This window comes from Odontesthes bonariensis, chromosome 20, assembly GCF_027942865.1.
Source record: "Odontesthes bonariensis isolate fOdoBon6 chromosome 20, fOdoBon6.hap1, whole genome shotgun sequence".
NCBI lineage: Eukaryota > Metazoa > Chordata > Actinopteri > Atheriniformes > Atherinopsidae > Odontesthes > Odontesthes bonariensis.
The window spans coordinates 14045192-14073042 of NC_134525.1; the positions used below are offsets into that span (position 1 = coordinate 14045192).

Sequence of the window (27851 nt, forward strand, 5' to 3'; positions counted from 1 at the left end):
GGAGTGGTTGTCTTGTTATTTCTGAAGGAGCACACCTTGAACGTCTATGCATTTATTTGTAAAAAAATTATTACAAAATCTTTATTCAGTGCACATACAAAGAGCCGTGCAGTCGCCGTACAGCATGAAGAGTCGTCATTCTCGGATGCACTGATGACTGGATTTTGTGTCACCTACGATATGAAATATAAAGCTGAGTGAATTTAGCTTTGCCGAGTCCGTTGCTAAAACGCTATTTACATTTCTCACCGGGAAGTGAAATAACACTTTACAACAAAGTAAAATTAGAAACAATGAAATTAAAAAAAGAAAAACGGGAGAGTTCAAACACTTTGCTACATTCAAACTCTACCCAGAAGATCCAAGAACTAACAGTAGAATTGGCTCGCACTGGATCCCTCAGGAATACAGTGGACTTGTCTCGCAGACTGTTCCAGTCTTGGCAACTATCACCTCCCAACACACACGTACAAACATGGAGATGTTTCTTCACTAAGAACGTGGGCTGTGTTGAGCACATTTTCCAAAAACGTATTAATCCTGTAGTTCCTGAACGAATTCACATCGAGTACTCGAAGCCCAACATAGCCGGTAGAAAAGTTGCTGCACCTGATTCCCTCAACTACCGATTTCCACCATACTTGGATGTCCAGTCCACCCTGCCGTGGACGGGCTGCACGGCGGGAGCTCGGCTCAGGAGACTTCCAGAGGTCTTCCCGAATGCTGAATAGCTGCTTCCCTTCACCTGAGTCCTGTCTGCCCTCCTCTTCCAGCCCTCATAATCTAGAAGAAGAAGACAGGCAGTTAATTTTTCTGCTTCCGCGTTGTAGCTATAAAACAAGCCATACGTCCGGTAAATAGAAACCCCTGTAAAGTCCAGCCTTTTCACATCTGAACATGAATGTTTTATGAAAATAAAAAAAGCATTGGAAGCAGAGTGGTTATGTACTACAGTAAAAATGGAAAGCAAGACCAATAAATAGAAATGATGAGCTATAATAAAACGGCAATACCTTCACCAGTTTCACTCAATGATGAGTTGGATATTGGCTCGAGTTTTGTCGATTTTGTCCTGTCTTTTTTATTATCAAGAGAAGGAGAAAGATTGACTGAAATAGTGAAGAAAAAGGGAGAAAAAGAGTTGGAATAAGAGAGTTTTAATAGAAATATGAATGAAACAAAAGAGAGGAAATAGCTTAGGAAATACACAGTGTTTATTCGTGATTAAGATTTGAGGAGTAGAGAATTAAGCAGCAGAGGATTTCTTATTTTCTCTCTCACAGAGCAGTGTCAAAAATAATTTGTTGGCTTTATACAGTTGAAATAAGTACTTACTTGCATGCTGGCCAGCCAAAGGGGCAAGCTGGATTCTCTGTCCCACTGAACCGACCTCTTTCTTTTGGAAAGAAGGAATATAACCACTGGAGAGGTTGTATTTGGTGCTAATAAAGTTCCCTTAAAGAGAAGAAAGACAGGTATCAAGGCTTTGCATTTTGTTTCATTCATACATATTTTAATAAGAAGTGTGAAACACCCGACACAAAGCATTCAGATGAGAACTACAGTTAACATATGTTTCACTTGTGTGAACGTGTGTGAGGTAGCTACTGTATATAAGCTACAAAGGAGCCAAACAATCCAAGTTTTTGTCATTCAACTTTTCAAACCAACACCACAAAGGTGCCTGAGCAGCACTTAGATGGTTATTAGCACAGTTAGTGAAAAGCCTAATTGCTCCTTTACGAAGATGTTTTCATTGTAATGTAATTTTCTTTCTATTTTACACCCAGGTTAAACTGTGCATTTACATCTTCATCTCCTGCAGAGCTTTTAGCAGCTGTATTGTTCATATGCTAAGTTGCTGTTAAATCAGCCGTCATGCTGGCTGCTCGTCCCACTTATCCTCAAATTATTCAGCGTACTCCAACTCTACTGTTTGAACTCCAAGCCTCCTCAGTGCACCGAATAACATATATGGGAGCAAAAGATGTTTTCATTGTCGTCATTTCTTCTACCTGTGAAACAAGCTGAAGCTGTCTGACTGAAATACCTTTGGACAGATCAATTTTCTCCAGTATTCTTTCTTTGACAACACTTTTCTCTGGTGTGCTAGCCACGGATTTAGTGGCGTTCTCTTCTAATTTCACAGCCAAAAAGTAGAGTTGGAGGAGAGGCGTGCATGCAGTGAGAGAAAAGGAAGAGAACAAAAGTGACGAAAAGATCAAATAGCAGAACACACCTAAAGGTGACATGGGGCAACACGTGTTTTTATAACTTTGTGAAATGCTATATTAATGACTAAAAGATGAACAGTATTAAAGCAAACACTGCTTAAGAAATGCTGGGAGCGGGGAGGGGGGGAGTGGAGTTAGGGGTCATTAAAGGAACATTTGATCTTCAACAGACAGACTTAATCTCATGAATAGATAATGAAATGGAGAGTCAAGGAGAAGGAAAGAGTCGGGCAAAGAAGTGAGCACATAACGTGTGTCTGCCCACACAAGAAATGATTCTTAGGCTGCGGACATATGGGCTCACTCCCAACACTTATTTGTCTATAGATCCATACCTGAGCAGGGCTCAATTGCATTTATTGGCTTTGTGCCGCAAAGAGGACAGTATCATTTCGTAACTATAGGCAACGCTGAGAGTCGACAGGCTAACTACGCTAAGCAAAAGGGGCAAGTCAGGATTCAGAACTAATGTTTAGATTTAGCAAGCCTTTGTGTCTTTTTTTCTTTATCAATTTTTACAGTTTGGACTTACACTGTTAGATATCTCGTTCAATATTTTTTCTTCAGTTCCGTTCGTAGAATCTGGAACCCTGAATCCCCTTTATTGCACACGATGCCAAACACCTCTTAACACTTCTGCATCAGACATCAGCAGTCGTTACCTGCGTTGGCCCTGGTGACAGTTAATCCTCCTCCAATAGCACCCAGTGGTTTGTTTACAGTGTTTGAGGAGTTCTCCCAGAGGTCCCGCAGTGTCATACCACTCATCTCCTTATCTCCAGAGGTCTGATTCCTGCCAATCAAGCCTTAAAGCAACAGATACTACGTGAATAAAATTGTAGCAAGTTCACCAGTAAAAATGTAGATTAGTTTACCAATAATCTTATCAACAATAGCGTCTACCAAAATAACAAAAAACTCAACGAGTGAAACAACATTGCTCTTACTACCTAAATTAACGCTACTTGCTGTATTAAGGAAGTGGCTGCTTAGTTGTCTTACCTGGCAAGTAACGTGATTGGCTGAGATAGTGCTGCCTTGCTGCAGATCCAGGAAGACTGGAATCCAATTGGCCAACCTTAACATTGTTAGGTAGTTTCGTAACAGTGCTGAAGGAATACAGAGGTTTTTGCTCCTTGGGCCTGATAACAGAATGCAAACACTTTAAGTAGACAGAGTCTTGATGATGGTGTTTAACATTTTTATATCGATCAAATATTATTTTGCTAAAATAGCATTGCGCGTACATGTGACGGTAATGAAATGCCTCACATATTTGATGCTCCTGTAAAGACATTACAGCACTTACTGAGGGCCGCGCTCCGCAGAGCTCTCCTCCTCCTCTCCATTCCCCAGGCTGGGCTTCTTGGAGTTGGAGGCTGCAGTTTCTGACTGGTCGGATTCATCCCAGCTGTCTGAGGTCTTGGCCACTGTCTGTCCCCAGCGACGACGTCCATTTTTCAGCACCCCGATCCCACTGGCCCCAACACTGTTCTCACCAACCAGCGGTGCCGCCTTCTGCAGAAGACAATGCTGCCATTGTCTGAACTGTATTTGACGTATTTGAAAAACTTAACTTCCGCTCTCTGCTACAGTCACGGTTCTACAACTGCCTTAATAAGGCCACTGTCAATCTGGAAGGACGGCTTTATTCTGCCAAGTTATATCCCTAAATATACAATCTTTGGTTTTTTCATTCTGTCATCAAACTGATCTTTTTAATATATATAAATGAAGTCACTCACTGCATGGCTGGGGCCTCCTGGTTTACTGCCACCCTGAGGCAGTGGGATCTGCTGCAGAGGCTGATGTTGCTGGTGGTTTCTGGAGGAGGTTGTGGAAGCTTTGGAGTCAGAGGAAAACTGCTGTGGATCAGCCTTAGACTCAGACACCTGTTTCTGAACCATGGGCCTGGTCTGCATTTTCTTGACCTCCTGGCTCTGAGGACGAGGCCCCAGGACCTGGCCTACCTGGAAGTAAGGGTAACGCAGGGCCTAGCCAGGGAGAAGAGTGAGCGATATCATGCACTGCAAAACAGAAGACATCTATGTAATGTGTACATAAAAACAAGATACTGTATGTAAAACAGTTGTTTAGACCTGCTGGGGGAAAATGAAATGTCATGGATGTCTTGATAAATGTATCAGATTAGGATGGCAGGTATGTTGAGCTGACCTTTTTCTGTTATGTAATCATAAATGTTTGCTGTCTGACTGAAAACTTGATTTTTAAAGTAGGACACCGTTGCTGTACATCCAACAACATCAACAACAAAAAAAAACAATATAACTGGGAGCTTTGTAGGCAGAAAATGGAAAAGCACTGTCACTCCCTCTGGTAAAGGTTTTTCCTCCTGAAGGTCCACAGAGTAATTCAGCTGTTTCACTTGTGCATAAATTATCAAAGGCCATGGTCTGTTAGTACAAGACCATGCTTTGGGTACAGCATGTTGAAGCACAAAGCCAAAGCTTAAACATTTTGTTTCAGAGGGAGAGAATTGTGGTTTAAGTGCTCCATAAAATGACAATGATTAGGGTGCTTACATGATCTCTGCATCTTAACAACAGATGTTCTGCACTTAGTAGGGAGTGATGCACAGGAACGGAAATTTCTACTCTGAGGACTGGTACGTCCGCTTGGGTTTAAACTAAACATATGTCCAAATAGGTCTTCTGGAGGCTACACTCTGGCCTAAAAAAGCCAAAGGATCCAAGTTAAAAACCTGGAGCAGGGTTCAGGCTTAATTACCTGTGGATAGATAGAGTTTAGTTTGATATTCAGTCATGCTGATACACTTAAAATCAGTTTTAACTCAACCATAAGAATTTATTATGAGAGATTAGTCTTGTATACCTGTACAGCCGTTGGCCGTTTTTTGGGGTCCCACTGGAGCATGTCCTTCATCAGTGTAATAGCCTCATTGCTGGCATTTGGGATGAGGGTCTTGAGGTGGGTCGGCACGCATTGTGGAAAGCGAAAGTTCATAGCAGACGCGAGTTGGTAACCCTCGGCCCAATCGGTCTGATTGCAGAAACAATGAATTGATTACGTATACGTCCACTCCCTTCTTTAAATGTGTGAAATTAATTCATGATTCACACCTCTTCCACCTTGCTCCACTCAATGTCTGCTCACCTTTTTGACAGTGCCCAGAACTTGGCAGATCTTAAAGATTTCATCCACTTCACTGTTTCCAGGGAAAAGAGGTCTGAGTGTATAGAGTTCAGCCATGATGCAGCCCACAGCCCATAGGTCAATAGGAGAGCTGTAGGTAGATGACCTAAGCAGAACTTCGGGAGCTCGGTACCTTGATACAGAACAGTATGTAATACGTAAACAACTCAATGTAAAAAAGGAATGGGTGTATATACATAAAAGTATACATTTTACAGTGAATACTCTATTTCTTGGTTTAGCTAACTGTAATTTGTGCCCAAGCTTTGTGTCCTATCTTAGAAGAGTGCAAAGTGTAGAAAACTCCTCTTACCATCGAGTGGATACATAGTCTGTGTAAGGAGGTTTGGAGCGGATCTCTCTGGCCAGTCCAAAATCTGCTATTTTGACCAGTTCTGGACCCATGCACAAGAGATTCTCTGGCTTCATGTCTCGGTGGAAGAAACCTATACAGATGATCATATTAATCTTTTTACCACCTTCCACTGGACTTTACTCAAATTATAACATTGCAAAGCTGCTCTGCACTGGTATTTTACAAGTAATACAAACGTGTTTAAGTCAGAGAGAACTTCTACTGGATGAGTTTATATTCACTCTGACTGTAGGATTTCACATTAACATTTTCATTAATACCATCAACAAAGGCCAAGGGCACTGGATGGGCTCCATTTGTCATACTTTGTAATTTGGAGCACGATTTTAGTGGAAATTATTCACAACACGTTAAAGAACCGTACTGCCAGTGTTGTATAAAAATGCAATTTGCTCATGCATTTAGTAGAACATAGGCAAAATGTGTAAATGTAGCTGCAACAGTGCCACATAATACAAATTATAAGCCTCTGGGAAAAACACGAGTTCAAGAGCTTGAATCATGGAGAAAAAAATAAGAACATTTCATCAATCGCTCTTATAGGCGAAACAAAATAATACGTATATCGATTATTCAAATGCAGTGACGGCCTTTGATGTCATGAACATATTTATTTTGGGTCCGGCCTCTTTAAAAGAAATCTTTAAAAGCAAAAACAACGTACCTTGTGGTTATATAGGAAAATACCAACATATTTGCATATGCAGCACATCGCTATATGACAAGCTAAAGGTTATACTACTTATTGAGAGAGCACGACATGACAAAGTAAAGCCTCTTACCATGCTTATGTACAAAAACCAGCCCAGACAGCACTTGAAACATGATGTTCCTAATTTCATTCTCTGAGAACATCTTATTCTCTCTGACAGCACACCAAACAGGCAGAGAAGGAAGAAGGAAGGATGAAAGAGAAATAAAAGTGAAGTGTTAAGAAAAAGAAAAAGTGTGCATTTTGGATATGTGGAAGCATGCACACTTATATGCCGAGCATGTGTGTTTGGTCATTTTTATGGACCAGCTGTTTTTCTTCTGATAAAGACAGAATCATTATTATAATTTGGCCTTTTTTTTTTAAAAGGCCAATATTTGTAGATACAGGGCATCCACACACCCTTTTAATTACACAGAAATAACACAGACCAGAGAGTTAGACAAGTGTTTACAACAAAGCAACTATGGAGGGTTCGCATACTACAAGAATTTGATGAATGTTCAACCAATCTGACACATCTGATCTCTGTCTGCATCACTTAATGTGACACGGCTTTACAGAGTAGTTTGCTTGTGGAATTTTGATCTTAAACAGGGTCATTACTTTCCCATTATTGATGTTCAATGAATCTTGCAGAATGAAACCACCCTGGTAGCCTTGCGAGCATAAATGAAACGCTATACACCTACCATGTTTGTGAATAAATGACAGGCCTTGTAAAATCTGAAAGCTTATGTTTCTTATCACTGATTCAGGAAACATTTTTTTCCTGTAAGCATAAAATCAATAGAAGTCTCATGAGCAAGCTAATGAAAGCATCATGACATAAACAGCATTCTTGTAACAATAACACGAACAGTAATCTGACGAGTCGTAAAACACTTTCACTTGTCTGATTTTTGCCCATAACAACTAAGCCCAGGTGTGCTTTGCACATATACACGCCTGGGGCTTTCCAAACAAAGAAAAACATCAAGGCTTCCTCCAGAGATGCCGTTAAGCCCGGTGACAGCTGTTTGCAAAATGCAGTGATAGGCAGAAACTACTGAATGCATGACGTGGTGACAGAAATATCAAATATTCCACTGGAAACCACTGGATTCAGGCACATCATTAAAACTATACTAAGTATAAATACATGTCTACCTTTTAATTAGCTACAATAGGTGTGTGATACAGTTGGTAGTGAACGTGGTGTTCCTCTTCTTACCTGTCCTTCATAAGCTGGTACAGGTTCTCCTTCATGTACTCAAAGACAAAATAGAGGTGATCGTTCTCTCTGATAACCTCTTTTAGTTTCACCACATTGGCATGGTTCAGCTTCTTCAGTGACTGTAAAGAGAAATCATTTGCAAAGCAGGAAAATGTTATCGAAAAGTGTGTAATAAAACACTTATGTGCATTTAACACCAGGTTTATTAAGTGGTATGTCAACAGAGGTAGTGTAGTCATTTATAAAGTTCAGCTGTTTGAAGGAGCCATTTTAAGTTTTCATTTGACTGTGTTGCATTTGAAAGCAGCTCCAACAGATCCAACAGATTAAATCCTAAATCACAAGGCCACAAATATTCATTTGAAAGTGCTGTGTACTGGAAGTACTGCCTCTGTGTGCACCAATAAATATCAACCATCCCTACCTTCACTTCTCTTAGGTTCATGCATTCTTCCCATGAGTAGAACTTTCTCTTCATCCTAGGAGAAGATGTAAAAAAAAAAAAAAGACTTAAAAGGATAATCTACATTCAATATACAACACATAAGAGAAGATGTCATCGCAGGCTGCATAGGTTACATCCATAATACAACATAGTACCACAATGGTCTTTACAAAATCAATAATTCAATTCTTTTGAGGTGTGTCCAATTTCATGTTCTGTCACTGTTATTCTAATCCATGTAGATTCTAACCACTCATTTTTCTGAGCTTAAATTTCACATGTCTAAACACACGCGGATTTGTTCAACCTCGCTCGGTTTTGTCGGCGTACATGTGGCCACGTGGATGAACGCAGCGCACAAGCTGCCGTTTGCTTATCCTCACCCTCCCTCTGGAATTACATAAGAGTTACAGAACGAGCAGATATCCTTTACTCCTTGTCTCCTCCACAATGTCAGCAACCTGACACACCTCCACTACTTTCACTGCCTTTTACCATCACCGCACGTATTATCTTGCATGGTAACCAAATGATCAACAAGTGGGCTCGTCTATTATTGAGCACAGCGGCGGTGTTGCCGAAACAAAGCAACGTAAGCTGCTTTGTTTGCCCTGCTGACAGCAGAAAACTTGAGGTGGACAGGTCAGCCAGGACACAAGCTTCTTGTTATATAGTGCATTGGCTGGGACATCGGTTTAGACTAGTGGAAAACATTAGAGAAAAGTCTGACTTATCAATAATTACACATTGATAAATCCTATTTGAGGTGAGGTGCATGGGAAAAAGTCCTATTTATATAAAGGGTCTAGCAGCGATTGTTTGGCATCATATCAGTGAACTGAGGGATATTCTCACATCAGTATGTCAATATATTGTACAGGTCTAACAGGGAGAGGAAACATAAATATATTGAAAAAAAATCCTCACCTTTTGATTGCTACAAGTTCTCCAGACTCGTTGCTTCTCCCCATCAGAACGCTCCCATAGGTGCCATCACCCAGCTGCTTCAGGGTGGTGTAGCGATTCATCATCTCTCAAAATGGTTTCATCAGCTTTTGAACGTTCTTGTAAGCGTGTGATGAGCTCAATAAACACTGCAAATGTATTGATCAAAGTGTCTTTTCTGTTCTCTTTGAGTGATTCAAAGCTCAGTCTTGTTTCCCGAAGCCTGGTCTCCGGAAGAGCTCAGTTGTTCTTTCCCAAGACGAGGAATCTTCAGCTGGCCAAATATGTGCCAAATCCACAGACTCTGGAGCTCAAAACTTATCTTTCAGTAACTGATCCATTGTTCATCTTGATCTTGGTGATGGAGGTGGGCCCAAATTCACAAGATAGCTAAAAAAAAAAAAGGAAGGAAAATCATCAGCTAAAGACACATACGTGTCAACTACCAATACACAAGATTACAAAAAGGCAACCAATCATCTTACTTGCTCCCACAAATCTGCACAACAGAGAGTTTTAGGAGACCTGGTCACAAGGTGATGCTACGGTAAAATAGCTTCCTGTTTTTCCTTTAGCGAGTACGTTTAGGTGCGTGCCACATCAGTGCTGTAGGAGGCTCCAGCATGAACACCAAAGGGAGATGACATAGCCTGCCTTAGGCAGATTAGGAAAACAGCGATGTAAATAGGATGTTACATCACCAACATGCTTACCGGCATCCACAGCCATCCCCAAGCACCCTGCTCGGCAAGAGGATTTGATTGACGCCATAGGCCATAGTGATCAAGGTATGTTCAGTTGAATAAATCTCCTTGAGGACTTGTTCAAAACTGCAGGGTCAACAACTTGTACTCACAAAACATTACACTGCCGCACTGTATTTTCTTCTTGGATTAAACACACAGCTACCTGCTGTTCTGTTTTAGTTTGCAACAAAATGCTATAAATATATTCCTTATTTTGATGCATCCAGGCAATACAGAGATACACTGAGTAGCCTTCCTGATACACTTTTAGCAGAGAATGTCCTGGTGTTCTCCAAACTAAACAAAAAGGGATAAACGTATGTGCAAAATATAAAAGGTAAACATAGATACAGAACAATGACATCAGAAGTAAAACAAAAGAGAATCCACAGACCGTGACACAAAAATCCAGGCCATGAAAATGAACTCTTAAATGAAGTTAGCTGGTGAGCAAAATGACCTGTTCCCAGCTATAATGTTAATTGATGGAAAGTATTTTATTTCCCTTCGCTTTTCCTCTCAGAAGAACAAGACTTCTTCATTTAACATAAGTCATTTGGGAATTTCTATACTCTCGTTTTCACAACGAAAATCTATGTTTCACATGTTTATATTCCTAAAAATTCAACGGTTCGGAGCTACATGTTACAGTGAGCGGAGCAAAGAGAAGGAAACCAACTGACGCCGTCTGTATCTTTTGTAACATCCTCACTTGTTGAAAAAATTTCACAAGATTGTGACGAAGTGGTGACTCTGGAAAGTCAGTGAAAGTTTTTTGCATCCTGTGTAATATAATAAAAAAATTAATCAATTCCAGTTTAATCTTAACTACTGGAAAACTGTTCTCTTGATATTTGTTCATACTTATTATCTCTCCCTTTGTGGAAACAACACCATAGCTATAGCTGACGAAGAGAAAACGGCTCTGATTAGTGTGCAGACAAGAGGGATGTGTCATATTATTTCATTAGGAGCTTGTCAACTGATTTTGTAACATAGAGCTCCCGCCACACACGCACACCTACACAGTCACACACACACACCTATAACCAATCAATTTAACCTTTGATTATCACTGTGGGAAGTTTGGTGTGGTCGACTAAGTACCGTGAGCATGCAATAAGATGCACTAAAGGTGAATGTGGCAACACGCTCATTCAACATCAGTAGGACTAAAAAAAACTGCCATATAAATCCAGTTAATATTTTTTTGATAAATAATTGCATTGGCCTTTTGTCTTACCCTTAAAGGATGTGCAGTCATTACATGCATCAGTTGCAAGTTGGTGAAAAGAATGTAAACTAAACATGCACGACAGGCCAAGGTGTAGTTCGAAGACGCATAAGGGTAAAAAAGTCCAATTTGGTGTGTGGATGTGCCTGTAACAGTGTATGGGTTGAGATGTGCTGCATGAGTGTGTGTGTGTGTGTGTGTGTGTGAATGAGGCTTCTTATGGTAAAGCATTCTGAGTAGTCAACTAGACTAGAAAAGCCCTGTGTAAGTACAATCCATTTACCGTTTACAACTTGTCTCCTTGAGCGATGACCAGATCTGTTAAGTTTCAAGGGGAAGCAATTGCAGGCAATCCAATGCGAGATTGAACTTTATTTCGACTAAGGGGTAAAAAATAAATAAATAAATGACTACAACTTTTTTTTTTTAAATGCCTGAATCATAAAAGACAAAAATCATAAATAAAATGATTCATATACGCGAATTAGACATGCTTTCTCTGAATGAAGGTCAGGTTGGCATCCTGGTCTCACGAAGACAATAAGCAATGAGAGAAGAATTGGCCTGCAATCCGTTCGGGAGGGATTGAAAAGGAATTAAGACGTAGCATGGCCACGTGACATGAGGAAGCTAATCAAGGTCAGTTCCGCTGAAACCACAAACCGACACTAATCTTCCATAAAGAAAAAAAAAAGATAATAAAGTGAAATTTATCAAAACTGATCAAAGTATAATAATCCAAACACGTATTTCTAACTTCGCTTTCCCAAACGTATTCAACTACAGCAGACTCCACGTGAAACAAATAAACTGACCATAACCCACTTAGACAGTGTTGTTGGACTATAACGGCCCATGTTATCATGCGTCGTTTATCGGGGGGGGGGGGGGGGAGAAAAAAGGCTTAGCTCAGGTTGACATGTCAGATTTGACTACTCAATTTCTCTGCCATTTGTTTACTCGTTATCTATCTCTCTCGCCCTAACTTCTTCCCTCTCTCAGTTTTAAACTCACCATTTAGCGATGTTCCTTTTCTCGACCGTTGTCTGGCTCTACTGATAGCTCCAGATAAAATTCACGTAGTGTCTAAACCCAGCACTTGTGATAACGCGCGCATGAGTGCTCTCCATGGAAACAGGCACACAAACGCGACGCCTTGTTTCTGCACCAGGTGACGTGTAGCGCAGGCTGCCGCAATGCTTTGTGGGGCTTGTTGTCTTGGAGACGTTTGACTGTTGACGCTCAACTATCATGTAAGCCTCACTGAAATATTTCGCACAGACTAAGCTACATCAATATTACAGCCCCATCAAATGTAACACTTTACCCGGTAAAAAGGAAAATTTGTTTATTTATCTATCTGTTTTTTTATGCAGCTAATTTCAGACGTAGCTAACACACCTGCTGGACTGACCCGGGTATTTGGCCTCAGAGCATTCGCAGCATGAATGTTCAGGAAACACAAAACAAATGACTGGAAAAGTTAGTGGAAACCCGTTCACGTGACGCACGTGTGGACACATCAGCAGTTCAGGTTCCACGCCAACAGATAGCGCTACATGATTGTATTTGTGATTACAGGCGTTACATAAAAACTGCTGTGTTATCCTTTGGATAATCTGACACAAAAAAAAATGTTGGCTTTGTTGTATTGTAATGCTGTGAATGTGTCATCATTTACCATTGATAATGCCTTTCTATTATACAAACCACAAATTTAAGCAGTCTGCCACAGGGTGTGCCCACTTAGGTGAAGTTAGTTTTAAGTTGGATATTCGACAGACATTCGCAAGCAAGCCACTCCAACATTTCAAGTGCACCCATATTGCAGACTTTACAGTAAACACACGGAGAGGACGACTGCAGCGTGTTCCAACTTCCTGTTTTCAAAATAAAATAAAAAGGAAAAAATATATATATTTAAAGCAGAGATGAGCGACTGTGTATAAAGTTATTGAAAATTATGGACAGAACTGAATTGTAAAAATAAAAGGTGTATCTCATGTAGCAAGTGTAGTTACATGACCCCACACTGATTTGGAGTCAATTGATCACATGACCTGGAAGCTATTGAGAAAAAATGCTAATATTTACATATAAAAATTAATAAAAAATCATGAACAGATCTAAATTGTAAAAATAAAAGGTGTATCTCATGCAGCAAGTGTAGTTACATGACCCCACACTGATTTGGAGTCAATTGATCAAATGACCTGGAAGCTATTGAGCAAAAATGCTAATATTTACATATAAAAATTAATAAAAAAATATGAACAGATCTAAAATGTAAAAATAAAAGGCGTATCTCATGCAGCCAGTGTAGTTACATGATCCCAAGCTGATTTGGAGTCAATTGATCACATTACCTGAAAGCTATTGAGCAAAAAGACTGTTTTCATATAAAAATTCATTAAAATTATGAACAGATCTAAAATGTAAAAATAAAAGGTGTATCTCATGCAGCAAGTGTAGTTACATGACCTCACACTGATTTGGAGTCAATTGATCACATGACCTGGAAGCTATTGAGCAAAAATGGCCGTTTTCATTTGGAAACTAAAACCGGGAGCTCCGTCGACAAAACTGTGATGCCAGATAAAGGCCACAAAAATGCAATAATTGACTGTTGTAGATGAGGAAGAAGCCTCGTGTGTTTTCATTAATGCAGTTTTTTTTAGATAATTCCTTTTTACCAGTTCACTTTCCTAACATGGGCTGTGTTTCCCTCTTGACAAACATCCACAATTCATAGTAGTCTTTGCCGAAACCCTGGATTGAACGAGTGACCTTCAGATCTTCAGTCTGACGCTCTCTCAACTGAGCTATTTCGGCTACACAGGGCTAAACTGGCCGTTTTCATTTGGAAACTAAAACCGGAGCGCGCTCCTTGGAGCTTAGGCGACAAAGCTGTGGAGCCAGATAAAGGCCACAAAAATGCAATAATTGACGGTTGTAGATGAGGAAGAAGCCTCGTGTGTTTTCATTAATGCAATTTTTTTTAGATAATTCCTTTTTACCAGTTCACTTTCCTACCAGCCTCGTTTGTTTTCATTGATCTAGGTTTTTTGAGATAATTTCTTTTTACCAGTTCACTTTCCAAACATGGGCTGTGTTTCCCTCTTGACAAACATCCACAATTCATAGTAGTCTTTGCCGAAACCCGGGATTGAACCAGGGACCTTCAGATCTTCAGTCTGACGCTCTCCCAACTGAGCTATATCGGCTACACAGGGCTATTCTGACCGTTTTCATTTGGAAACTAAAACTGGGAGCTCGCTCCGTGGAGCTTTGGCGACAAAGCTGTGGAGCCAGATAAAGGCCACAAAAATGCAATAATTGACTGTTGTAGATGAGGAAAAAGCCTCGTGTTTTCATTAATGCAGTTTTTTTTAGATAATTCCTTTTTACCAGTTCACTTTCCTACCAGGCTCATGTGTTTTCAATGAGATAATTCCTTTTTATCAGTTTACTTTCCAAACATGGGCTGTGTTTCCCTCTTGACAAACATCCACAATTCATAGTAGTCTTTGCCGAAACCCTGGATTGAACGAGTGACCTTCAGATCTTCAGTCTGACGCTCTCTCAACTGAGCTATTTCGGCTACACAGGGCTAAACTGGCCGTTTTCATTTGGAAACTAAAACCGGAGCGCGCTCCTTGGAGCTTAGGCGACAAAGCTGTGATGCCAGATAAAGGCCACAAAAATGCAATAATTGACTTTTGTAGATGAGGAAGAAGCCTCGTGTGTTTTCATTAATGCAGGTTTTTTGAGATAATTCCTTTTTACCAGTGCACTTTCCTAACATGGGCTGTTGTTCCGTCTTGACAAACATCCACAATTCATAGTAGTCTTTGCTGAAACCCGGGATTGAACCAGGGACCTTAAGATCTTCAGTCTGAGCTATTTCGGCTACACAGGGCCAAAATGGCCGTTTTCATTTGGAAACTAAAACCGGGAGCTCGCTCCATGGAGCTTAGGTGACAAAGCTTTGGAGCCAGATAAAGGCCACAAAAATGCAATAATTGACGGTTGTAGATGAGGAAGAAGCCTCGTGTGTTTTCATTAATGCAGTTTTTTTTAGATAATTCCTTTTTACCAGTTCTCTTTCCTACCAGCCTCGTTTGTTTTCATTGATCTAGGTTTTTTGAGATAATTTCTTTTTACCAGTTCACTTTCCAAACATGGGCTGTGTTTCCCTCTTGACAAACATCCACAATTCATAGTAGTCTTTGCCAAAACCCAGGATTGAACCGGGGACCTTCAGATCTTCAGTCTGATGCTCTCCCAACTGAGCTATTTCGGCTACACAGGGCTATTCTGACCGTTTTCATGTGGAAACTAAAACCGGGAGCTCGCTCCATGGAGCTTAGGTGACAAAGCTTTGGAGCCAGATAAAGGCCACAAAAATGCAATAATTGACTGTTGTAGATGAGGAAAAAGCCTCGTGTGTTTTCATTAATGCAGCTTTTTTTAGATAATTCCTTTTTACCAGTTCACTTTCCTACCAGGTTCATGTGTTTTCAATGAGATAATTCCTTTTTACCAGTGCACTTTCCTAACATGGGCTGTGTTTCCCTCTTGACAAACATCCACAATTCATAGTAGTCTTTGCCGAAACCCGGGATTGAACGAGTGACCTTCAGATCTTCAGTCTGAGGCTCTCCCAACTGAGCTATTTCGGCTACACAGGGCAAAACTGGCCGTTTTCATTTGGAAACTAAAACCGGGAGCTCGCTCCGTGGAGCTTAGGCGACAAAGCTTTGGAGCCAGATAAAGGCCACAAAAATGCAACAGTTGACGGTTGTAGATGAGGAAGAAGCCTCGTGTGTTTTCATTAATGCAATTTTTTTTAGATAATTCCTTTTTACCAGTTCACTTTCCTACCAGGCTCATGTGTTTTCATTGAGATCATTCCTTTTTACCAGTTCACTTTCCTACCAGCCTCGTTTGTTTTCATTGATCTAGGTTTTTTGAGATAATTCCTTTTTACCAGTTCACTTTCCAAACATGGGCTGTGTTTCCCTCTTGACAAACATCCACAATTCATAGTAGTCTTTGCCGAAACCCGGGATTGAACCAGGGACCTTCAGATCTTCAGTCTGACGCTCTCCCAACTGAGCTATTTCGGCTACACAGGGCTATTCTGACCGTTTTCATTTGGAAACTAAAACCGGGAGTTCTCTCCGTGGAGCTTTGGCGACAAAGCTGTGGAGCCAGATAAAGGCCACAAAAATGCAATAATTGACTGTTGTAGATGAGGAAGAAGGAAGAAGACTCGTGTGTTTTCATTAATGCAGTTTTTTTTAGATAATTCCTTTTTACCAGTTCACTTTCCTACCAGGCTCATGTGTTTTCAATGAGATAATTCCTTTTTACCAGTTCACTTTCCTAACATGGGCTGTGTTTCCCTCTTGACAAACATCCACAATTCATAGTAGTCTTTGCTGAAACCCGGGATTGAACCAGGGACCTTAAGATCTTCAGTCTGAGCTATTTCAGCTACACAGGGCCAAAATGGCCGTTTTCATTTGGAAACTAAAACCGGGAGCTCGCTCCGTGGAGCTTTGGCGACAAAGCTGTGGAGCCAGATAAAGGCCACAAAAATGCAATAATTGACGGTTGTAGATGAGGAAGAAGCCTCGTGTATTTTCATTAATGCAGTTTTTTTTAGATAATTCCTTTTCACCAGTTCACTTTCCTACCAGGCTCGTGTGTTTTCAGTGAGATAATTCCTTTTTACCAGTTCACTTTCCTACCAGCCTCGTTTGTTTTCATTGATCTAGGTTTTTTGAGATAATTTCTTTTTACCAGTTCACTTTCCAAACATGGGCTGTGTTTCCCTCTTGACAAACATCCACAATTCATAGTAGCCTTTGCTGAAAGCCTGGATTGAACGAGTGACCTTCAGATCTTCAGTCTGACGCTCTCTCAACTGAGCTATTTCGGCTACACAGGGCTAAACTGGCCGTTTTCATTTGGAAACTAAAACCGGAGCGCGCTCCTTGGAGCTTAGGCGACAAAGCTGTGATGCCAGATAAAGGCCACAAAAATGCAATAATTGACTTTTGTAGATGAGGAAGAAGCCTCGTGTGTTTTCATTAATGCAGGTTTTTTGAGATAATTCCTTTTTACCAGTGCACTTTCCTAACATGGGCTGTTGTTCCGTCTTGACAAACATCCACAATTCATAGTAGTCTTTGCTGAAACCCGGGATTGAACCAGGGACCTTAAGATCTTCAGTCTGAGCTATTTCGGCTACACAGGGCCAAAATGGCCGTTTTCATTTGGAAACTAAAACCGGGAGCTCGCTCCATGGAGCTTAGGTGACAAAGCTTTGGAGCCAGATAAAGGCCACAAAAATGCAATAATTGACGGTTGTAGATGAGGAAGAAGCCTCGTGTGTTTTCATTAATGCAGTTTTTTTTAGATAATTCCTTTTTACCAGTTCTCTTTCCTACCAGCCTCGTTTGTTTTCATTGATCTAGGTTTTTTGAGATAATTTCTTTTTACCAGTTCACTTTCCAAACATGGGCTGTGTTTCCCTCTTGACAAACATCCACAATTCATAGTAGTCTTTGCCAAAACCCAGGATTGAACCGGGGACCTTCAGATCTTCAGTCTGATGCTCTCCCAACTGAGCTATTTCGGCTACACAGGGCTATTCTGACCGTTTTCATGTGGAAACTAAAACCGGGAGCTCGCTCCATGGAGCTTAGGTGACAAAGCTTTGGAGCCAGATAAAGGCCACAAAAATGCAATAATTGACTGTTGTAGATGAGGAAAAAGCCTCGTGTGTTTTCATTAATGCAGCTTTTTTTAGATAATTCCTTTTTACCAGTTCACTTTCCTACCAGGTTCATGTGTTTTCAATGAGATAATTCCTTTTTACCAGTGCACTTTCCTAACATGGGCTGTGTTTCCCTCTTGACAAACATCCACAATTCATAGTAGTCTTTGCCGAAACCCGGGATTGAACGAGTGACCTTCAGATCTTCAGTCTGAGGCTCTCCCAACTGAGCTATTTCGGCTACACAGGGCAAAACTGGCCGTTTTCATTTGGAAACTAAAACCGGGAGCTCGCTCCGTGGAGCTTAGGCGACAAAGCTTTGGAGCCAGATAAAGGCCACAAAAATGCAACAGTTGACGGTTGTAGATGAGGAAGAAGCCTCGTGTGTTTTCATTAATGCAATTTTTTTTAGATAATTCCTTTTTACCAGTTCACTTTCCTACCAGGCTCATGTGTTTTCATTGAGATCATTCCTTTTTACCAGTTCACTTTCCAAACATGGGCTGTGTTTCCCTCTTGACAAACATCCACAATTCATAGTAGTCTTTGCCGAAACCCGGGATTGAACCAGGGACCTTCAGATCTTCAGTCTGACGCTCTCCCAACTGAGCTATTTCGGCTACACAGGGCTATTCTGACCGTTTTCATTTGGAAACTAAAACCGGGAGTTCTCTCCGTGGAGCTTTGGCGACAAAGCTGTGGAGCCAGATAAAGGCCACAAAAATGCAATAATTGACTGTTGTAGATGAGGAAGAAGGAAGAAGACTCGTGTGTTTTCATTAATGCAGTTTTTTTTAGATAATTCCTTTTTACCAGTTCACTTTCCTACCAGGCTCATGTGTTTTCAATGAGATAATTCCTTTTTACCAGTTCACTTTCCTAACATGGGCTGTGTTTCCCTCTTGACAAACATCCACAATTCATAGTAGTCTTTGCTGAAACCCGGGATTGAACCAGGGACCTTAAGATCTTCAGTCTGAGCTATTTCAGCTACACAGGGCCAAAATGGCCGTTTTCATTTGGAAACTAAAACCGGGAGCTCGCTCCGTGGAGCTTTGGCGACAAAGCTGTGGAGCCAGATAAAGGCCACAAAAATGCAATAATTGACGGTTGTAGATGAGGAAGAAGCCTCGTGTATTTTCATTAATGCAGTTTTTTTTAGATAATTCCTTTTCACCAGTTCACTTTCCTACCAGGCTCGTGTGTTTTCAGTGAGATAATTCCTTTTTACCAGTTCACTTTCCTACCAGCCTCGTTTGTTTTCATTGATCTAGGTTTTTTGAGATAATTTCTTTTTACCAGTTCACTTTCCAAACATGGGCTGTGTTTCCCTCTTGACAAACATCCACAATTCATAGTAGCCTTTGCTGAAAGCCTGGATTGAACGAGTGACCTTCAGATCTTCAGTCTGACGCTCTCTCAACTGAGCTATTTCGGCTACACAGGGCTAAACTGGCCGTTTTCATTTGGAAACTAAAACCGGGAGCTCGCTCCGTGGAGCTTAGGCGACAAAGCTTTGGAGCCAGATAAAGGCCACAAAAATACAATAATTGACTGTTGTAGATGAGGAAGAAGCCTCGTGTGTTTTCATTAATGCAGCTTTTTTGAGATAATTTCTTTTTACCAGTTCACTTCCCTAAAATGGGCTGTTTTTCCCTCTCGACAAACATTCATAGTAGTCTTTGCCGAAACCCGGGATTGAACCAGGGACCTTCAGATCTTCAGTCTGAGCTATTTCAGCTACACAGGGCCAAAATGGCCATTTTCATTTGAAAACTAAAATCGGGAGCTCGCTCCGTGGAGCTTTGGCGACAAAGCTGTGGAGCCAGATAAAGGCCACAAAAATAAAATAATTGACTGTTGTAGATGAGGAAGAAGCCTCGTTTGTTTTCATTAATGCAGTTTTTTTTAGATAATTCCTTTTCACCAGTTCACTTTCCAAACATGGGCTGTGTTTCCTTCTTGACAAACATCCAAAATTCATAGTAGTCTTTGCCGAAACCCGGGATTGAACCAGGGACCTTCAGATCTTCAGTCTGACGCTCTCCCAACTGAGCTAAAGCTGGGGAACAATAGTCTGTTTGGGGGGGGGAAGAAGAAGGAAAGAGGGGGAAGAAGGGGGAAGAAGGGAGAAGGAAAAAAATGAAGGAAAAGAGAGGAAATTTTGAGAAAATGAGAAAAAATGAAAGGAACTTGTAGTTATTTGTGTCTCTGCTGTCCATCACAAGTAAAAGAACACATATTCTGGTCTATTCATTTGAGAAAACTAACCAAACATGACACTTTACTGTACAATAGCATAGGAGGCTCTTGATCCAAAGGTCGCTGGTTCGATTCCACCATTGGAACATGACGCCTGTAACACAAACTACTACCAAGTGTGATCAAATGTAACTAAATGTACTTTTAAAGTGATTTCTGAATTAAGTACTGCAACAATCGTCTTCTATGAATGAGTTTGCATGTTTGCAGAAAAAACTGAAGACACTCACTGAAATGTAACAAATTTATTACTAATTTCACACACACAAACACTCACAAACAAGTGTGTGAAATTAAACCAGAAAACCTGAAGCAATAAAAACAGGAATAAATTAAACAATTAAAAGTAGAAAAAAAAGATAAATAACCTAAATAAAATAAAAGCAATATATAAAATGTTTAAATTTAGGAAATATTAGAACAATAGTAACAACTTGAAATAGAATAAATAAATGATAAATACCAAAATAAAATAAATACAATAAATAAACAAAAATGGAAAATATTTAAACTTAGAAAATTTAGAACAAGAAACAATTTAAAATAGAATAAAAAAAGATAAATAACCAAAACAAAATAAGTAAAATAAATACAATAAATTAACAGAAGAAGAAAATAAATTTTAAAAAAATTAGAACAGATTTTTTAGATACACCGATCAGCCTGGCCACTGACAGGTGAAGTAATTAACAGATTGCCTCATAAAAGGTGCATATATTAGGCCGCCAGTGAACCTCAAAGTTGACGTGTTTGACGCAGAAAAAATATAGGCAAGCACCAGGATGCACCCCCAGCAGAGGCAGTGGGATGCAGCAGGATAATACGCCCTGCCATGAATGATTCAAGAACAGTTTGAGGAACACAACAAGTTAAAGGTGTTGACATGGCCTCCAAATTACATCCAACCAGCCATTTTGGAGCTGGAGCCTGTCCCAGCTGACTTAAGGCGAGTGGCTGGTTACACTCTGGACAAGACAGCTCATCACAGGGTACACTGAGACAAACAACTATTCACATGAACATTTTAGTCATCTATTAAGTGCATGTCTTTAGACTGTGGGAGGAAGCCCCTGCAGACATGCAAAGAATAAACAGCCCCCACATAGAAAGGCCCCAAATTTCCTAGATCTCAATCCAATCGTGGGATGTGTTGGACAAACAAGTCCGATCCAAAGAGTAAGTATAAGTAAAATAAATACAATATATTAACAAAAGAAGAAAATAAAAGAAGTTAGAAAAATTAGAACAGGAGTAAATGAAGACATTTCTTTTCTTTTGAAACTATTTACATTATATTATATACATATTGACAAAGAATGTCACACCATTTTTTTTTCTTCCCTCTTTCTCCTCATCTCCTCCATCCATTCTTCCAGTGGCATTCTGTTATTTTTGGGACAGTATATACTCCCATAATACTGCCCATGACCATTTTCCTTTATGCGCGGCAGGTGGCACTGACGGCATTTGTTTTTTTCAACCGTTCGGGTGTAAGCTCTCCGGGTCGGCGGTGGTGAGGGCAGGGGGCCAGACGGCACAATCTGTTTGTTTCCAGCAACAAACGCAACTGGCACAAAGAATGGGCTGGCGTTTGAAAGAACAGGAGCTGGAGGTGGTGGCTGAATGAATAACTGCCTTTGAGCTGCTGACCTCCGCTTATCCACTGCCTGTCCAACTGTACTGCGGGGCAAGTGGTACTGATGGTGGGGACCAGGCCGTGGAGGTACAGCAGGAGGGCGCACTTGCGCAAGTGGCAGAGGCCTCGCAGCAATGGGGACAGAGTCAGGCAGGTTGACCCCTTGCAGCAGAATGCCACTGTCCTGCCTCTTCAGTCTCTTATTGTGCCACTGAGTCAGTGTTGTTTGATTAATATCAAACAACTGCAGAGTAGTGCTCTGCATCACTGTGGCATTCCCCAGAACCAGCTGCCTGATCTTGCTGTAGTCAGTCAAAATCAAAGTCCATCTTGTCAGGCTGGAAGTGCCCTGTTTTTTGGGGCTCTTGTGAATGTTACACAGCTTGACACATATGGACTCTACAAGGCGACTACAGTCTGGCCACTGGGCAGGAGATCCTGAGGATGCTAAAACGCAGCGTGTTGTGCTCTCCACACCAGGTGTAAATTCAGGTCTCTTTTTAGAGCACCTGAAACGTCCTGTGGTAAGGCGCACCTGATGACGTGCAGCATATGCCACCCGTTGCTGGTCGTACGGCAGAAGGTTCTGCCACAGTGCTACTATTGTACTGGCCTGCTGATTGCTCATTGTTTGACCAGTTTCTGTCCTCAGACCCACCAAATATTCTGCCAGGCTATCCACTCTGTCCATCCCTGGGATGCCACGCTCATCAACAGCCTGGAAAAGAGGTAGGAGTATACATCAAAATTAAAACACAATAACACAACTAGAAAAGTACAGCTGTCACAGTCCAACAGTCACAAAACACTTACCAACTACTGTAGGATGTTCTTCTAATCAGACATATGGATATGGATCAGTGTTTTTGTGTTACCTTGACATGTTTTGACTGCATCTGATGTCTTCCTCAGAAGAGTCACCTGATGTTGCTGTGATGTGTCTTCTCAGCTGATTTTCTGTGTAACATCAGCTGGTGTGACACATCACAGCAACATCAGGTGACTCTTCTGAGGAAGACATCAGATGCAGTCAAAACATGTCAAGGTAACACAAAAACACTGATCCATATCCATATGTCTGATTAGAAGAACATTGGTGATTATTAAATTAAGTCTTAATGAACTTCACTGAACTAAGACTTACCGCCTGTTCCACAGGTGCTGCTGGAGCCAAGGTATGTGCCCCAGAGGGACCAACAGTTGCTGTGGGGAGAGTGGCTGGTTGGATGTTAAGGGGGGGGGCAGAGGCTGTTCTGGAGGTGACAGCTGTTGGTCCAGAGGACAGGATGTGCTCAATCTGTTAAATGTAATAAGACAATTATTAATATCAGTGATATATAATACATTGACAAGCAGGACATTAAGACCACTGACACCTTTTTGATGCAAAAAGACTAACCAGTTGTTTCTCAGGGGCTGCTGGGGTGGCGGTGGCCATTTTTGACCCAGCTGTAGCTGCAGCTGCAGCAGCAGAGGTAGTCATTCTGAAGGCGGTGGAGAGAGGAAGGGCAGAGGCTGCACTGGTGATAGTGGCTGACTGGCCAGAGGACAGCTGAAAAAAAAAATAGAAATAAAAAATAAGAAAAAACATATTACATCATATTACAAGTGCAACAAATGATATGTCACATAATAAGAACACTTACCAGCTGTGACAGTTCGGCAGGCGTACTTGCTGGGAGGCTGGTGGAAGTGTGGAGAGCAGGAGCAGAGCAGGTAGCTGATGGATCAGAGAGTGTGGACTCATGCACAGGCTGTAAAATGTAATACAAAAAGGTGATTATAAAAATGCATTCAATTGGACTTCATCTTTTTGCATAATTACTTTATTAGTATGTATTTATTTACTATAATTATAATTCTATAATTATTACCAGTTGTTGCTCAGGTGCTGTCAAGGTGGAAACAGCCGGACTAGGGGAGGGCTGGAGAGAGGTGGGAGTTGGAGTCGAGCTGGTGGTGACAGGGGCTGGATCAGACAGGTCCAGCAGCTCTACGGTGGGGTCTAACCCACTTTCTTCAAACCCCTCATCTTCCAGCTCCTCCTCAGTGCCTACATCTTCCAGCAGGGCCTCAGTTTCCTCTGAGTCAGGATGTACATCCTGCAAGGCCTTTCCGGTCTGGCTGTACAGGTAGTCCATGCCAAGAAGCTCACCTGGGACAGGTGAGAGAACAATAGAGGGTGGAAAATTCACTTTCAGAAAATGCATTAAAAAGATGAATATATAGTAAATATAGCAAATAGCTTCATCAGGATGAAAAGCTTAAACTTACCAGTGTAAACAGCAGGTGGCTGAAAGGACGGGACAAGGTGCCTTCCAAAGACCTTGACACTGAGGGTGTTGACGCAGTGAACAAGGTCTCCAGAATAACTCAGCAGGGGGGCAGGCTTGACTGCTAGAGATGCAGCTTCTCGGTCCTGGTTCCACCTGTTCAGTCCTTCCAGGAGGTACAGCTGGAAATTTAAACTGTTGGCACTCGTTCCTTAAGATAGTAGAAAGGTAAACACGATGATACATTTATTTGTTGTGTTTGGTCATCTGAAAATTATTAATTGTGCCACTGTTTCCAGGGTAATGGTAATGACAAACAACAGAATTGCGATGTTAAAGAATCTTACTGATGAATAATGATTCATACTGACCTGGAATGAACCTGTTCACATGGAGGTGAAAGGATTCCAACGATGTGGACCCTCTGGCACACCTGTAGTTTGGCAGGACAATGCCTGCCTTGGTGGTGGTACCAGTCTTGGTGTAAAGCAGCACACCTGGTTCGTCCTGTATGCACTTCACGTGCCTCTGTTGGACTTGCCAGATGTGCTGCATCCTTTCGTGGTCCAAAAGAGGGACACCAAGAAAATCCCTGCCCTTTGCCCCCATCAGTTCATTGAGGAGCTGCTCAATCATCCCCAATGTCTGCCGCTCTCCTCTTGTCTGCCTCCTGCAGTGCAGTGCCAGCTCGTCTTTGCTGATGCGCTGATCGACGAGAGTGTCAGTGATGCCAGGGATGCCTTCCTGTCTCAGCTGCTCCCGCTTGGCCTGACGCAGCAAGGCAACATCTCCTCTGTCCCACTCGAAGATGCAGCTCGACAGCTTCGCCATGAAGACAGGGTACAAAGGATGAGCATCCTTTGTACACCCTGATGCCAGTCGGCGCATAAAATGGTAAATGTCCAGCTTGATTATGAGGTCTGGCCACCCACCAAATCTCTCCTTCAGTTTGGTCTGTCCTCTGCCCTCCCGACAACAGTCACAATCGACGTACAGCAGCTGAGGTGGAGCCACTCCGGCATTACTGTACCTGGAGATGAGGCCAGTTGCCATTCTGTCCAGGGCAGGACCCTCCTGAGCAGACAGGACACTGATCAGGATTTGCCCTCTCTCATTGCTTACAGAAGTAAGCCACAAGGCTGTCCCCTTAGCAGTGCCTGAGAGCTTCTTGGTGATCTGCAATAGCACAGAAAACACAGTGAATGCCTAAATAAATTGTTGAATTTGTATCTGAACATCAGGGTTATAATTATGTATTTATTTTACATGTATTTACTGAATTTCACAGCATTAGCAGTTAAAATACTTACCTTCTTTGTGGAGTCCATTTTTAGGATACTGCCAAAGGTGGACGTTATGCTGGCTTTGATGTGGTCCAGCCTGCACAAAATGTCCCGCCCATACACAGCCAGCATCCATCGGTGCGATGGAACATCCACAGGCTCAGGGGGATCCTGGAATGTTACGGGAAAAAGGCTTGGCCTGGCAGCAAAGTCAGAGCAAGCTCCAAGGTAACGGCAGAGGCGCTTAAGCCATTCCTCGCTGTGGTTCTCCCTCAGCTGTCTGACCAAGCGGGTGGGACTGTTTCCAAGGGCCCTCTCCCTCAGGAAACGGATCACCCGCACATCACAAGCGAATCTGTATAAAACAAAGGAAACGAGAGACCGAATGAGACAAACATCAAAACCTTCTAATTTCTTGATAACAAACTAAGGCAAAATTATCTACGTATACTTACTTTCGAGTCAGAATCAATCTGAACTCCAGCCTGTGAGCCAAGTCCAGCTGGTCCAAGACTGTCTTGCTGGAGGAAAGATATGTTGTCTTGCAACCAGCTGAACTGCACCAGAGAGTCTCGGTGATCATCAGGTAATACCTGTCCACATCCAGAATGTGTCGGGCTCTCTTGTGAGCTCCATAGCTTGTGAGCTGTGTGCCACAAGCAGGACAGGACAGCCTGACCTTCCACAGATGGTATGGCATCCACAAGAGAAGCCGGTGATGGAAAAAGCGCTCTGGAGTGGGGACTTGATGATAAATAAGGGACGGCTCTGGTGGATCATACCACAGTTTTAGGTCTGTGCGCAGACGCTGGTTCTTCCACAGGGCTGCTGAAATCCACTTCTGGTCTTGCGGTGGTATTGTCTTCAGCAGCTTTGTGGGCAGCCAGGCAGCATCTGAAACGTGTGGAATCTCCATATTTTCAGGAAATGGCGAGGTGAGAGGAGCAGAGGGGGTTCCAGAGGATACACAGGAGGAGGTGGCAGATGACACTTCCTATTTTATGAAAAATAAAATAAAATAAAATAAGGTAAATACATAGATATGATAACAATCTACTTAAGAGCAGTTCCTGTTTCAAGTGTAGTAGAATATCTTCTTACAACTGTAGCAGTGGAGGGCAGAATGGAAGGAGCTGGTGATACAGGAACAGGAGAGGGAGGAAGAGACAGAGGAGAGACAGTTTGCAGGAACAACTTGGAACTGCGGCCAGGCGGTGACAATGTTCTTTTGGGTGGGCTGATGATGAGGCTGGATATGTCAGAGGTCTGAGGGAATAAAGGCACAGTTCACAATATAGGATAACCTTAGATGATAACGAATGAATGAATGAATCTATCCATTATTGGTATAGCAGTCAATAAAACCAGATCATTTCAACATGAAACGGATGCATGAAAGTCCCACTATAGTTACTGCTACATGAAAACAATAACAGTGTATGTTTTTTAAAATCAAAGTCAGTCTATGTATCATTCTCTTTACATTACCTTAGATGAACGCTTCCCAGCCGAACTTAGGTTTGGCTTCAACATGGCACCATGAGAGCCACCAAACCGTGGCTTTGTAAACTGACAAAAAGAAAAAAATGACCTTCACTGGGGCTTTGTACATTTTTTATAGTTGAGTATATTAATAACATCAAGATAAATATCAGCATAAGTAAATCCTCATTACTTACTGATGCCAAAGTCAAAAGGGGCCTTCTAGGTTCACCAGCAGGTGAGGGTCCTGACTGTACGGTCCCAGCAGATGACAGCCCTGGCTGCTGTGCCACCGTACATGAAGGTCCAGCAGATGAAGGCCCTGGCTGCTGTGCCACCGTACATGAAGGTCCAGCAGATGAAGGCCCTGGCTGCTGTGCCACCGTGCATGAAGGTCCAGCAGATGAAGGCCCTGGCTGCTGTGCCACTGTACATGAGGGTCCTGAGTCAGGGAGCGAACTGGAAGGCTACAGGTTCACAGAGAAGATGAAAAAATTGTAATACTACAGAATTCAACACCAGCACGTCATAATTATATGAGAAACTTCTGATACCTTCTTTGCATGGAAACCACAGTTACAGCTCTGTGCACCTCCAAACAGTGACATTTGTCCCCTCGTCTGCATTGGGCATTTCTCAATCTGTATTAATGTTTGACAGCGAATAAGAAGGTGTTCCGTTTAAATATGTCATAGCTTTACATTTAATATGATACACATATCACTCTGTCCAGGTTTACCTTCAGATACAGATCATGCCACTTTTTCTGCCGAGGTGCTGGTCTGTTTCCTGCCTCAGAGGGCCAAACGCCTGAGGCAGCAAATCTACGAAGGCGGCGTATCCACTCCTCCTCTCCCATGGCCCTGTGCTTTTTTTGTTTGCAAGCCATCTGCCATTAACAGGGAAAGAATATTTATACCAAAACGGCTAATATTTATTCATAAATATGAACAATGTGCAATATTTTTAACTTACTAATATACATATATTTATGCACACACACAAGTTCTTACAGTCACACAAGCACACAGCTAATTATTAACAAA

The 27851-nt window shown here is 41.8% G+C and overlaps 2 protein-coding genes and 2 non-coding genes across 8 annotated transcripts; all 4 read right to left on the bottom strand.

The window, feature by feature from the left end:
• Positions 1–4: 4 nt before the first annotated feature.
• On the bottom strand, positions 5–12204 carry mak (male germ cell-associated kinase). Of its 5 annotated transcripts, none has more exons than XM_075452536.1 (15): positions 12097–12204; positions 9085–9492; positions 8137–8191; positions 7710–7831; positions 7189–7268; positions 5722–5854; positions 5370–5541; positions 5088–5255; positions 3980–4228; positions 3544–3752; positions 3237–3376; positions 2897–3040; positions 1336–1455; positions 1014–1109; positions 5–783 (listed from the first exon to the last, which is right to left on the bottom strand). In XM_075452536.1, the coding sequence occupies exons 2-15, from the start codon at positions 9186–9188 to the stop codon at positions 623–625; spliced, it is 1953 nt and encodes a 650-aa protein (XP_075308651.1). In that variant the 5' UTR covers positions 9189–9492; positions 12097–12204; the 3' UTR covers positions 5–622. The 5 variants fall into 5 exon arrangements, with proteins under 5 accessions (XP_075308651.1, XP_075308652.1, XP_075308653.1 ...); XM_075452537.1 differs by lacking the exon at positions 1014–1109 and adding an exon at positions 2051–2137; XM_075452538.1 differs by lacking the exon at positions 1014–1109.
• Positions 12205–16138: 3934 nt separating this feature from the next.
• On the bottom strand, positions 16139–16211 carry trnaf-gaa (transfer RNA phenylalanine (anticodon GAA)). Its single transcript has one exon. It is a non-coding gene; the product is annotated as a tRNA-Phe (tRNA).
• Positions 16212–18416: 2205 nt separating this feature from the next.
• Positions 18417–18489, bottom strand: trnaf-gaa (transfer RNA phenylalanine (anticodon GAA)). The gene has a single exon. It is a non-coding gene; the product is annotated as a tRNA-Phe (tRNA).
• A 2041-nt stretch (positions 18490–20530) lies between these two features.
• LOC142370132 (uncharacterized) lies at positions 20531–26491 on the bottom strand. The gene is made up of 10 exons (XM_075452579.1): positions 26425–26491; positions 25779–26317; positions 25351–25678; positions 24412–25216; positions 24042–24251; positions 23642–23922; positions 23414–23521; positions 23167–23319; positions 22912–23064; positions 20531–22485 (listed from the first exon to the last, which is right to left on the bottom strand). Exons 2-10 carry the CDS (start codon positions 26237–26239, stop codon positions 21451–21453), a joined length of 3534 nt encoding a protein of 1177 aa, XP_075308694.1. The 5' UTR covers positions 26240–26317; positions 26425–26491; the 3' UTR covers positions 20531–21450.
• Positions 26492–27851: the final 1360 nt, after the last annotated feature.